Genomic DNA, 13,441 nt, shown 5'->3' on the forward strand with positions numbered 1-13,441 from the left:
AGAAGCCCAAGAGAACAGGCCACTGTGGGAATGTGAGAGTGCTTTTATGAAAGGGAAGTCATTCAGAGCTCTAGACTAGGAAGCTGGCGAACAACACAGGGCTGTGTTTCTCTGCGCCTATGTTTGTGTGGAAGCTTTGAAGGGCAGTTGATGTCCGCCCATAGCTGGTGAAATAATGAAGGGAACAGATTGAAAACCATGTTTAAAACACAAAGGCTGCTCCTAAACTGCTGCAAAACTGTGTAAAAAAAAAATGCAAAAGTTGGTGGTGACCTTCTCATTGCTTCATCCAGCACCAGACGTGTGAGGCAATGAAAACATTTGGTGTAGTTAGATTGGGGAACAACATCAAGGGCCTTAATTTGTGCCATTTCTCATTACTGAATTCACCCCATTAGTAAAGCCATGAAAACTCACAACAAGGTGTCCAGGTCACCAACAATCTGTCCTGGTCCCTCCACGGCCGACGCTATAGTTAAGAAAACCCACCATCACCTCTACTAAGAAAATTTGGCATGTCCGCTACGACTCTCTCCAATTTTTACAGATGCACCATGGAAAGCATCCCTTCCGGATGTATCACAGCTTGGCTCCTGCTGTGACCAAGACCGCAAGAAACTACAAAGGGTCGTGAATGCAGCCCAATCTATCAAGCAACCCAGACTCCCATCCATTGACTCTGTCTACACTTCCCGCTGGCTCGGAAAAGCAGCCAGCATAATCAAGGACCCCATGCACCCCGGACATTCTCTCTTCCACCTTTTTCCGTTGGGAAAAAGATACAAAAGTCTGAATCACGTGTCAACCGACTGAAGAACAGCTTCTTCCCTGCTGCCGTCAGATTTTTGAATGGATCTATCTCGTATTAAGTTGATCTTTCTCTACACCCTAGCCATGACTGTAACACTGCATTCTGCACTCTCTCCTTTCCTTCTCTATGAACGGTATGCTTTGTCTGTATAACGCGCAAGAAACAATACTTTTCACTGTATACTAATACATGTGACAACAATAAATCAAATCAAATTCCTATTGGTGCCAGGTGGGGGTGGCCAATGATCAGAGGTGGGGGGGGGGGGGATGGCAAGGTGAGAGGTCATTTGAAGAAGCCCCCAGGCTTAGGCCCAACCCAAGATGGCAACCTTGACCCGTGCACTGGGACTATTTGAGGCAAAAGGCTGAATATTTTCCGTTTTGAAGAAACGGCAAAAGAAATGGCATGCTTTTTTAACAAAAAACTTTTAAGAAAAGAGAAACCTATCGATTGACACTGGAAGGTGCTCAACACATATCAGTACCTTGTGGTTACTGGGGAGACGGCTGGTGTTTATTTACATAGGCAGTGCATGGTTTTGCGATTGGACAGCTAGAATCTTTGCTCCGGAGATAAAAAGGCGATTGTGTAGCTCAGGAATCCATGCACAGGGTTAACTTGGTACTTACACAGTTGTGAAGAATCCATCACATTGATAAGAGTGAAAGAAAGAAAGATTTCAGTTAAACATTTCTGAGGGGAACCCGTGATCAGGTTCAGCGTTGCGTGGCACTAATGAGAGCACTCAGGATACTCGTGTGGTTTATAACATATCCTCCCCCTCAGGTACTCAGGTGAACACCAGGCTGTGAATGAGTGCATTATTTAATGCTCTGAGTGATAGCCCAGTACAGATATTGCTGCATTATACCAAGGTGCAGTGCTTACATACATGAAGGTTGTGCTACCATTTGTCTCTATTCTTTTGTGGGATCTGAGAATCGCTGGCTGGGCCAGCATTTGTTGCTCATCTCTCATTGTCATAGAATCCCGACAGTGCAGAAGGAGGCCATTTGGCCCATCGATTCTGCCCCGACCACAATCCCACCCAGGCCCTATTCCCTAACCCCACATATTTACCCTAGCTAATCTCCCTGACACTAGGGTCAATTTAGTATGGCCAATCAACCTAACCCGCACATCTTTGGACTGTGGGAGGAAACCGGAGCACCCGGAGACACGGGGAGAATGTGCAGACTCTGCACATGCAGTGACCAGAGGCTGGAATTGAACCTGGGTCCCTGGCGCTGTGAGGTAGCAGTGCTAACCATTGTGCCACCTTGCCGCCTAGAAATGATGGTGGTGAGCTGCTTTCTTGAACTGCTGCAGATCATCTGGTGTCGATACACCCACAGTGCTGTTAGGGAGGGAGTTCCAGGATTTTGACCCAGCGACAGTGAAGGAACGGTGATATATTTCCAAGTCAGGATGGTGAATGATATGGAGGGAAACTTGCAGGTAGCGTTCCCAGGTATCAGCTACCCCTTGTCTTTCTTGGTGGTAACGATCATTGCTTTGGAACATGCTGCTGAAGAAAGCTTGTTGCAGTGCAACAATTAGACACAGAGTAGGTCAAATAACCCCTCCAGCCTGCTCCGCCTCTCAATAAGGTTATGGCCGATCTAATTTTAACCTCAACTGCACATTCTTGCCCACCCCAATAACCTTTCATCCCCTTGCTTTTCTAGAATCTATCTATTTCTGCTTTAAAGGTATTCAAAGGATGAAATCTGACCGAAAAAAGGCAGAGTGTTGGTTCCAAGTTGTGGTGTTCCCATGTATCTCCCGCCCTTGTCCTTCTAGGTGGCAGAGGACATGGGTTTGGAAGGTGCTGCCTAAGGACCCATGCTGAGCTCCTGCAGTCCATCTTGTAGATGGTACACACGGCTGCCACTGTTTGTCGGTGGTGGAGGGAGTGAATGTTTGGGGATGGGGTGCCAATCAAGTGGGCTGCTTTGCCCTGGATGGTGTTGAGCTTTTTGAGTATTGTTGGAGCCGCACCCATCCAGGCAAAGGGAGAATATTTAATCACACTCCTGACTTGTACCTTGTAAATGGTGGACAGGTTTTTTTTGATCCCTTTAGCCCCAAGAGCTATATCTAATTTCTTCTTGAAATCACAGTGTTTTGGCCTCAACTACTTTCTCTGGTAGTGAATTCCACACATTCACCACCGTCTGGGTGAAGAAATTTTTCCTCACCTCAGTCCTAAATGGTTTACCCCTTATCCGCAAACTGTGAAATCTTCAGACAGTTGTCTTTCTGGTATGTTTAAATCACCGACTCGCCTCTTTATAGGTGCATCCCACAGGCTTCAGAATGCACGCCAGTTAAACACGGCAGTCAGAGGGTTCATGCTGTTTATGGTATTGCCTTCGTGTTAACCTGAACTGGAACTAAGCCAGCATAGTTTGGAGCAGATGTTTAAAGATTTCCGTGAATATCTAAAGCCAATAGAGTTGAAAGAATAGTTGTAAATTGCCCTTAATATTTAGCCACTGTTGGTTGCCATGCAGGGCAATGGTGGTGCAAATCACACTATTCCACTCATTATGATGCGCATGTTGGATAACCTGCCCGTTTATCTGAGTGAGAACGGCCTTTAAAAATGGGTGCCAGGGTGGTTAGCACAGCTACCTCACAGCGCCAGGGACCCGGGTTTGATTCCCAGCATTGGTGACTGTCTGTGTGGAGTCCACAGAATCGAACCCCAGGTCCCTGGCGCTGTGAGGCAGCAGTGCTAACCACTGTGCCACCGTTCTTGAGTCGGTTGGTACGTGATCTCAGACTTTTGCATCTTTTTCTCGACGGAAAAGGGTGGAATAGAGTATGTCCGGTTAGCACAGCTGCCTCACAGCGGCAGGGACCGGGTTCAATTCTGGCCACGGATCACTATCGGTGTGGAGTTTGCACATTTTCCCCGTGTCTGCATGGGTTTCCTCCGGGTGCTCCATTTTCCTCTCACAATCCAAAGATGTGTACGTTAGGTGGATTGGCCATGGTAAACGCATGGGTTTACGGGAATAGTGTGGGGCGAGGATAGGGGCTTGGTAAGGTACTTTTTTGGAGAGTCAGTGCAGACTTGATGGGCCAAATGGCCTCCTTCTGCACTGTAGGGATTCTGTGACTCCCAGGTAAGGGGAGGAAGTGAGACTGGCTGGATTGCTCTTTGAAAGACTCAATGAGTTGAATAGCTTCCGGCGATGGGGAATTATTTGCTGTACTCAATTGTTCAGTTGTTTGCTGTTTGACCATATTTATCTAGTAACTGTTGTTCTCTGCTTAGTTAAACCAGGGTGTGGTTAGATAGAGAAACCAAACTGTAGGCAAGCTGCTGTAAGTGTGGGAGTAAACATTTAAAAACATTAAACTAAACGCCTCTTGCAGAGTTATGGGGTGGGATTTATCGGCTTGCGCTTGCCCCGAGACCGGAAAATCCCTCCTGAGGTCATGGGATCTTTGCATAGTCCATGTCCCGCTCGTTACGATTCCTTTGGCGGGCGGGAGGGCAAAATTCCACCCATGATCTGGGATGTATCACCTCTGTATGTTTCTGAGGCATAAAACACAGAAATATTCTATGACTCTTTAGCGTAGGCATCAGTAATGACTTGGGCCAGTAAAGGGCCTCAAGTTTATCTTGTGGATCATGTTGACATGAAAAAGATAGTTGCGCAGAACACCAGTTTCCTGTGTTTGAGCACAAAAATCAAGGTGAACGCTCTGTAATGCGGTGCCAAGGGAGTGTTGCACTGTTGGAGATACTGGGTGGGAATTTTGCCATTGCATGTTTTAGTGGCTGGGGCAGCTCACCATCGAGTGGTGGTGGTGGGACCACCCGGTCCGGCCACTGTCAACGGGATTTTCCTGTTTGATCGCACCCTCTGCCACTGGGGATCTCGTGGTTTGGGGGAAAAGGGGAGAGGGTGGTGATGGGGGTCACCGTTGGTGGTGCTGGAAGATCCTACCGGCAGGAATAGCCAGAAAATCCCACCCGCTGCCTTTCAGATGAGACATTTAACCGAGGCCCCATCTATCTGCTCGAGTGGGTGTAGAAGCACCCAAGGCTTTACTTGGAGAGGAGCAGGAGAATTCTCCCCGATGTCCATTATCATATTGTTGTTTCGGGAGTCTGCTGGATTTCCTACATTACAACAGTCACTCCATCTCAAAAGGACTTCATTGGTTGTAAAGCACTTGGAGATGTCTAGTGGTCATGAAAATGCGATACAAATACAAGTTATTCTTTATTCTTTTTAATTCCCAACCTCCCGTTCTGTACCTGTAAATCCTGTGAATGACTTGTGGCTCCAAATAATAAAGTTAAAGTTTATTCATTAGTCACAAGTAGGCTTACATTAAGACTGCAATGAAGTTATTGTGAAAATCACCGAGTTGCCGCACTCCGTTGTCTGTTCGGGTACACTGGGGGAGAATTTAACATGGTCAATCCATCTAACCAGCACGTCTTTTGGACTGTGGGAGGAAACATGAGCATCTGAAGGAAACCCTCGCAGACACGGGGAGAACGGGCAGACTCTGCACAGACCCAGGCCAGGAATTGAACCTGGGTCCCTGGCGATGAGGCAGCAGTGCTAACCACTGTGCCACCATGCTGCCACTGTCAATGGGAACTTGAGAGAAGAGTTGTTGAAATGAGTGCAAACTCCAAATCATCCACTGTCTTCCCTTCATCTCTCCCCTTTCCGCCCTCTGGTCTCACCTCCCTGCATCTTGGAACACAGACACTGATCTTGTAGGTACGATATATATATAAAACATAAGGTGGCACAATGGTTAGCACTGCTGCCTCACAGTGCCGGGGACCCAGGTTCAATTCCAGCCTCGGGGTTTGGAGTCTGCACGTTCTCCCTGTGTCTGTGTGGGTTTCCTCCGGGTGCTCCAGTTTCCTCCCACAGTTCAAAGATGTGCGGGTTAGGTGGCTTGGCCGTGCTAAATTGCCCCTTAGGGCAGGATTTTACAGCCTTGCTCGGGCAAGGCCGAAAATTCCCATCCGAGGACAATGGAGATTTCCGTTGTTGGACCCTCGCAAGGTGGTAGAGATCCAGCGTTAGTGTCAGGAGGGACTGGCAAGGTAAATGTGTGGGGTTATGGGGAAAGGGCCTTGGTGGGATTGTAGTTGGTGCAGGATAGATGGGCCAAACGGCCTCCTTCTGCACTCTCGAGATTCAATGATTCTATTCTATGATATATAATACGTATAAAATATGGTACATCCCATCATCTAGATCAGTGCCAAGTAGACAAATAGGTGGCATTCTGAATCCTTTCCAAAGAATCCTCCATCATTAGCAAAAAATATATATATTCAATTGTATATATTATTTCAGTTTTATACTGGCTATAGCCACACCCGGTATAGGGTAGTGCAGGGATGGTTTGTAATTCCTGAGATATTAACCCCTCTCTTTAAGGGATATGCCAAATAAAGGAATGCACCTGTTGTACGGAAGTGGACTATTCATAAGTTGCTCTTCCACTTCGAAATTTCTAAATCATAAAAGGGATATCAACCCTCCACTTGCAATCTCTCTCGTGCAGAGCATGTTTTAGTCCAAATTATCCAGTTGCTCATGTAGCATTGAAACACCGTTTGGTGGTAATAAATGTGAAAATTAAGCTTGTGTGAAGTTTTTAAAAAAATGAATTGCGGAGGGGTTTCTCATGGATAATTTGGCTATTGTTTTTATAAACATTTCCAATTTATTATAAAGCTCTAAGTTTTTCCAGCAAATAGCTTCCGTGGGCTGGGTGTCATAGGATTACTGTTACTGGGAGCCAGAGTCCCAGGGTAGCAGTGAACATGAATTGCTACTGTAGGGAAGGATCACTGAAGGCAGGATAGGGAGGCTTCCCAGTACAAAGTCACCAGCCTCACATCTTGTTGGTTCAAAGGTGAATGTCTACCTTCGGGACAGTCCCTGGTAAACCATTCACTGTTCCAGACATATTATGTGAATGATGTGTAAAATCCATGCTGTAGACCAGGAGGGGTTGGTCCAGGATGTTACCAGGGACTTCAGAGAGATTGAAGAAGCTGAAATTGTTCCCCTTCGAGCAGAGAACATTAAGGTGAGGCTTAGTGAGATATTTGAGACCATGAAGGGTGCTGACAGGGTAAATAAAGAGCAACCGGGTGGTGTTTGATTCCCTCTCCCATGGGCGAGGTGGGGAACCTTTAGTCAGGTGTGAGGGTGGCAAATAGGGACCTTGCCACCTTCCCCTCTCTGTCTTGCTCACGTCAGTGATGGGAAGGTTTGTAGGTGACAGTCCTGCCCCATCACCAACTGAGGTCCTTAAATGAGCGAATAGTGCATCTCATCCCACTGCTGCCAGTATTCACCGACCCAGGTCTCTCACCAGTCATCGTAGATATCAGTCTTCTGCCAATTCTGATTCTATTCCCGTGATGTCAAGAAATGGCTGAAGGTACTAGAAATAGCAAAGGCTGTGGAACCTGACAGCATCCTGGTTACAGTACTCAAGACAGAAGTAGCTGTTCCTCTGGCTAAGGTTGTTCCAGTGCGGTTACAGCACTGTCATCTACCTGACAATGTGGAAAATTGCCCAGGGATATCCTGCCCACAAAAAGCAGGACAAATCCAACACAGCCAATTACTGCCCCATCAGTCTACTCTCGATCATCAGTAAAGTGATGGAAGGGAGTCATCAACATTCAAGTGGCACTTACCAACCTGCTCACTGACAGCCCTTGACATCAAGTCAGCATTTGACCGAGTATGGCATCCAGGAGCCCGAGCAAAACTGGAGTCAATGGGAATCAGAGGGAAAACTCTCTGCTGGTTTGAGTTATACCTGGCACAAAGGAAGATGGTTGTGGTGGTTGGAGGTCAACCATCTCAGATCCAGGACACCTCTGCAGGAGTCCCTCAGGGGAGTGTCCCAGATCCAACCATCTTTAGCTGCTTCATCAATGACCTTCCAACTTGATGCGCGATTAAATCACTCGGGAGGCTAGATCTTACCTGGGAAATAAAGGCTTTTATTACTAACAAGAATGGAGCACACTATATACAATACAATCCCAGACTAAAGGGTCACCAGGCAGTGCAGTGACCTTTATACTCCTCCAAGTAGGCGGAGCCAACTGGAGTGTACCACAGAACAATATCAACAGGTAGAACACCCCAACCCTAACCCCAACAGTGACAACAGTAACATATCTACAAGTACCCATAGTGCTGACCATCTATGGTTCAGTACTCATAGTGGTAACCATCTATGGTTCACCACACAACTTAAGGTCAGAAGTGAGATGTTCATTGATGACTGCACAATGTTCAGCACCATTCGTGACTCCTCAGATACTGGAGCAGTCCATGACATGTGCAGCAAGACCTGAACAGCATTCAGTTTTGAGCTAATGAGTGGCAAGTAACAGACACGCCACATCGTGTCAGACAATCACCACCCCCAGCGAGAGGATCTCGCCACCTTTCTTTGATGTACAGCAGCATGTCCATCGCTGAATTCCCCACTATCAACGTCCTGGGGATTACTATTGAAAAGTTTATTTAAAGTTTATTTATTAGTGTCACTAGTAGCCTTACATTAACACTGCAATGAAGTTACTGTGAAAATCCCCTAGTCGCCACACTCCGGTGCCTGTTCGGGTACACTGAGGGAGAATTTAGCATGGCCAATGCACCCTAACCAGCACATCTTTCGGACTCTGGGAGCACGTGGACGAAATCCATGCAGACACGGGGAGAACGTGCAGACTCCGCACAGACAGTGACCCAAGCCGGGAATCGAACCTGGTTCCCTGGAGCTGTGAGGCAGCAGTGCTAACCACTGTGCCACCGTGCAACCTGTGATTCGTGATTCATACAGCTCCAGTCTGTCGTGATTCGTACAACTACAGCCAGAAAATTCCACCTATTGTATTTGACATGCACCTGGTAATAAAGCTTTCTTTGCAAACTTCTTAAGCTCATGAAAATTGGATTAGATGGTGGCTAACTTATTTTTTGGGAAGTTTTAGAGATATTATTCTAGAGGGCAGTTCAGAAAATATAGTGAGGTATGTCTCAAAATGTTTTTGCAGTACAGAGGTGTGCTGTGACATCTAAAAGATTGGAATCCACTGGGTGCGCTGTCTTAGACACCTTACTTAAGGAGGGACATACTTGCATTAGAAGGTCTGTAAAATAATGAGGGGCATTGATAAGGTAGATAGTCTATATCGTTTCCCAAAGGTAGGGGAGTCTAAAACTAGAGGGCATAGGTTTAAGGTGAGAGGGGCAATTTTTTCACACACAAGATTTGATTTGATTTGATTTATTATTGTCACATGTATTAACATACAGTGAAAAGTATTGTTTCTTGCGCGCTATACAGACAAAACATACCATTCATAGAGAAGGAAATGAGGGAGTGCAGAATGTAGTGTGACAGTCATAGCTGGGGTGTAAAGATCAACTTAATGCAAGGTAGGTCCATTCAAAAGTCTGACAGCAGCAGGGAAGAAGCTGTTCTTGAGTTGGTTGGTACGTGACCTCAGACTTCTGTATCTTTTTCCTGATGGAAGGAGGTGGAAGAGAGAATGCGTGGGGTCCTTAATTATGCTGGCCTTGAGTGTCTGGAACAAGCTGCCGGAGGTAGTCGTAGAGGCGGGTACAATTTTGTCTTTTAAAAAACATTTAGACAGCTAAAGTGGGGTGCCAAACAGTTTGTACTTCGGTTAATTAGGTTTTGGTATGTGAAGCTACTTGTTCTTTCAGGTAGAAGTTAACTCCATGCGTTTGTCTTTTCAGATCTGGTTTCCCGAGGTGCCGTTACCTACCAGCTGAATTATTCGTGCTGCTACAACACTCTGCTGCTGGATGAAGAGAGAGGCAAATTATTTGTCGGGTCGAAGAATTACCTTATCGCTCTCAACCTGGAGAACATCAGCAAACACGACAAGAAGGTGACTATGACTCACATGGACTATATCTGGCAAGTCTGAGGGCTTAACTACTTAGCAAGCTGACCTTCTGAGGGATGCTGATGAATGAGTTGAAGATTTATTTTGCAATTAGGGAGGTGAAGGAGCCAATGAGAAATTCCAAAAGGCAGTGAAACCTCCAACACATGTTGGTAGAACAGCTCAAGAGGTTTTATTCAGCTTCTGGGGAAATCTGTTTAAAAAATCTGTCAACTTTCCTGCAGCCCTTTTCCCTTTTATTCCCTGCTCAGTTGAAGCCATTTTTGATTTTTCTTGGCATTTAGATCGATGGGCATCTGCCCCCAATAAGGGAAAAGGAAGTTGGATGACAGATTACCTCATTATTTCCTCGGTGTATATTCTTAAGTGCTTCACATCAGTGGAAGTGCTTCAGCAGTGCACTGTTCTGATGTGTGGTAAGCAGTTTACATTTAGCATGACCCCCAAAACACCAATGAGAAGAATGATTCGTCACCCAGTCTTTGGTGGTGGTGTTTGAGGAAGAATTATTGTTCAGGAATTCGGCAGAACTTCCTGCTCTTTTTAAAAAGAAAGTTGCCAAGTAATCTGTACCGCCCATGACAGGCCCTCAGTTGGAACAGCTTTTCTGAAATATGAAGTGTTCTCTCTCATTCTTCCTCGCTCTCTCTCTCACTCTTTCTCTCTTACTCTCCCCCACTCTCTCTCCCTCACTCACTCATTCTCGCTCCCTCTTGCTTTTCCTCACTCTCTCCCTCACTCTCTCTCTTGCTCTCCCTCATTTTCTCTCTCACTCTTATCTTTTGCTCTCTCACTCTATCTTTCGCTCTCTCACTCTATCTTTCGCTCTCTTGCTCTCTATCTCTCACTTGCTCACTCTTTCTCTCACTCACTCACTCGCTCACTCTTTCTCTCACTTGCCCACTCTCTTTCTCTCACTTGTTCACTCTCTTTCTCACTTCCTTGTTCTCTCGCTTGCTCTCTCATTCTCTCACTCACTCTTGCTGTTCCTCACACTCTCCCTTGCTCTTGCTCTCTCTTGTTCTCTCTCTCACGCGCTCTCTCTTTCTCTCTTGCTCTCTCTCATACTCTCCCTCTCTCAGTAATGCCCTGGCATTTTTGGCTAGATTACTCACAGAAAGGGAGTTTGAAACCCCTTCTTTTTGACTTGGGAGTGAGAGCAGTATCGTTGGGCCAGGCTGACTCCTTCACCAGGATAACTTTGACAGCTCGATCACCAATCCTTTCCTCGCTGATGATTATCTCACACGTACATCCTGGACAAAAGCTGGGAGAGATTGAACAGTTTAGGCCGATACTCTCTGGGATTTAGAAGAATGAGGGGAGATCAAATTGAGGTATACAAGATGATAAAAGGTCTGGATAAAGTAGATGTGGAGCGGATGCTTCCTCTTGTGGGTCATTCTAGGACGAGAGGTCATAGTCTTAGGATAAGGGGCAGAAATTTAAAACAGAGTTGAGGAGAAACTACTTCTCCCAAAGGGTTGTGAATCTGTGGAATTCGCTGCCCCAAAGTGCGGTGGATGCTGGGACAGTGAGTAAATTTAAGGAGGAGTTAGACAGATTTTTAATTGGTAATGGGTTGAAAGGTTATGGGGAGAAGACAGGAAAATGGGGATGAGGAGCATATCAGCCATGATCGAATAGCGGAGTGGACTCGATGGGCTGAATGGCCTAATTCTGCTGCTATATCTTATGAACTTATGACCCTTGATGTTGTTTTTTCTCTCTACTCTACACGAGGCATCTTTACAAGCCAGCCATGTCGGCAGAGACTAGTCGCTGATCCAGGGAGCCGCTCTGTGGGCTGAATTTTTCCTCCGGCCACAGGAAGCAGAATCTGGGTCCAGGTGTTGAACCCACCCTCCGGGGTTGGGGGGGGGGGGGTGCAGGGTTGGGGGCAGGAGGGGTAGGGGGGAAGCAGACACTCATGATTTTGACACGGGGGTTTGGCCTCCAATTAAGGATGATGTGCGGACTCACGAGGTTGGAATGTCAATTAAAGGCCTTCCAAGCTCGAAAGCAACAGCAGACTGTGAGGGAGGGTGAGGGTGAGTGTGAGGGAGGGTGAGTGTGAGGGAGGGTGAGTGTGAGGGAGGGTGAGTGTGAGGGAGGGTGAGTGTGAGGGAGGGTGAGTGTGAGGGAGGGTGAGTGTGAGGGAGGGTGAGTGTGAGGGAGGGTGAGTGTGAGGGAGGGTGAGTGTGAGGGAGGGTGAGTGTGAGGGAGGGTGAGTGTGAGGGAGGGTGAGTGTGAGGGAGGGTGAGTGTGAGGGAGGGTGAGTGTGAGGGAGGGTGAGTGTGAGGGAGGGTGAGTGTGAGGGAGGGTGAGTGTGAGGGAGGGAGGGTGAGTGTGAGGGAGGGAGGGTGAGTGTGAGGGAGGGAGGGTGAGTGTGAGGGAGGGAGGGTGAGTGTGAGGGAGGGAGGGTGAGTGTGAGGGAGGGAGGGTGAGTGTGAGGGAGGGAGGGTGAGTGTGAGGGAGGGAGGGTGAGTGTGAGGGAGGGAGGGTGAGTGTGAGGGAGGGAGGGTGAGTGTGAGGGAGGGAGGGTGAGTGTGAGGGAGGGAGGGTGAGTGTGAGGGAGGGAGGGTGAGTGTGAGGGAGGGAGGGTGAGTGTGAGGGAGGGAGGGTGAGTGTGAGGGAGGGAGGGTGAGTGTGAGGGAGGGAGGGTGAGTGTGAGGGAGGGAGGGTGAGTGTGAGGGAGGGTGAGTAAGAGGGAGGGTGAGTAAGAGGGAGGGTGAGTAAGAGGGAGGGTGAGTAAGAGGGAGGGTGAGTAAGAAGGAGGGTGCTTCCACATTTTTCAAATCATATGTTAAAGATGTTTTTTTTTCAGGCAGGCCACTGATGTGTGGGGGGGTGGGGGGGGGGAGATAGGGGGTCAGGGGTCTATTGACAGCCTCTAGCTGCTCCTGCATCTAGGTAGCCACATAGAGGCGCTAGCTCTAATAGAGGGAGGAGCAGTGAGGTGGTGGGCACAGTGGTATTATCACTGGACTAGTAATCTAGGGCAAGATCTGGGGGTCAGATCCCGGTTTCGAATCCCGCCATGGCAGACGGTGGAATTTGAATTCCATGAATATCTGGAATTAAGATGATCATGAAACCATAGTCAACTGTCAGAAAAACCCATCTGGTTCACTAATGTCCCTTTCGGGAAGGAAATCTGTGGTCCTTACCTGGTCTGGCCTACATGTGACTCCAGAGCCACAGCAATGTGGTTGACTCTGAAACTGGGAATAAATGCTGGGCCTAGCTATGCCCACATCCCATAAATTAATTTTAAAAAGAGCTTACTAGGCCTCCACTGCCTGGGGGGAACCTGGAGGCTGACTGAAAACACCCATTTGACCCCCTTTAATTGGTCTGAAATAACACTCATCCCCTCACTCCAAGTACACTTCCACAGGAATAACTCAGCGCTAGGATGGAGCTGGGGGGAACCAGCATTCCTGGCCCTGAGTGGGGTGGGGTGGGTAATCTAGCCCAGTATCGCATTTCACCGCGTGGCAGGAAGAGTTTGAAGGAGAACACGACACGTTCCTTTTTTAAAAGTACATACATTTAAATTTAACGAGTTCTTGGTGTTCCTTTTTGTCCAAAATGGCTGCCAGAACTGTAATGAGGAACAGGCCTTTATTGCAGTTAATTAACCCGCCACCTGT

At 47.5% G+C, this 13,441-nt stretch overlaps 1 protein-coding gene across 6 annotated transcripts in view; it reads left to right on the forward strand.

Annotated features, from left to right (window-relative positions):
* Positions 1 to 13,441, forward strand: part of sema3b (sema domain, immunoglobulin domain (Ig), short basic domain, secreted, (semaphorin) 3B) — a 293,085-nt gene that overhangs the window by 186,282 nt on the left and 93,362 nt on the right. For all 6 annotated transcript variants that reach the window (XM_078209940.1, XM_078209941.1, XM_078209939.1 and 3 more), the window contains exon 3: positions 9,613 to 9,767. In XM_078209940.1, the coding sequence (XP_078066066.1) occupies positions 9,613 to 9,767 (155 nt within the window). The remainder of the gene's footprint in view (positions 1 to 9,612; positions 9,768 to 13,441) is intronic.

This window comes from Mustelus asterias, chromosome 3 (genome assembly GCF_964213995.1).
Source record: "Mustelus asterias chromosome 3, sMusAst1.hap1.1, whole genome shotgun sequence".
Classification (NCBI taxonomy): Eukaryota; Metazoa; Chordata; class Chondrichthyes; order Carcharhiniformes; family Triakidae; genus Mustelus; species Mustelus asterias.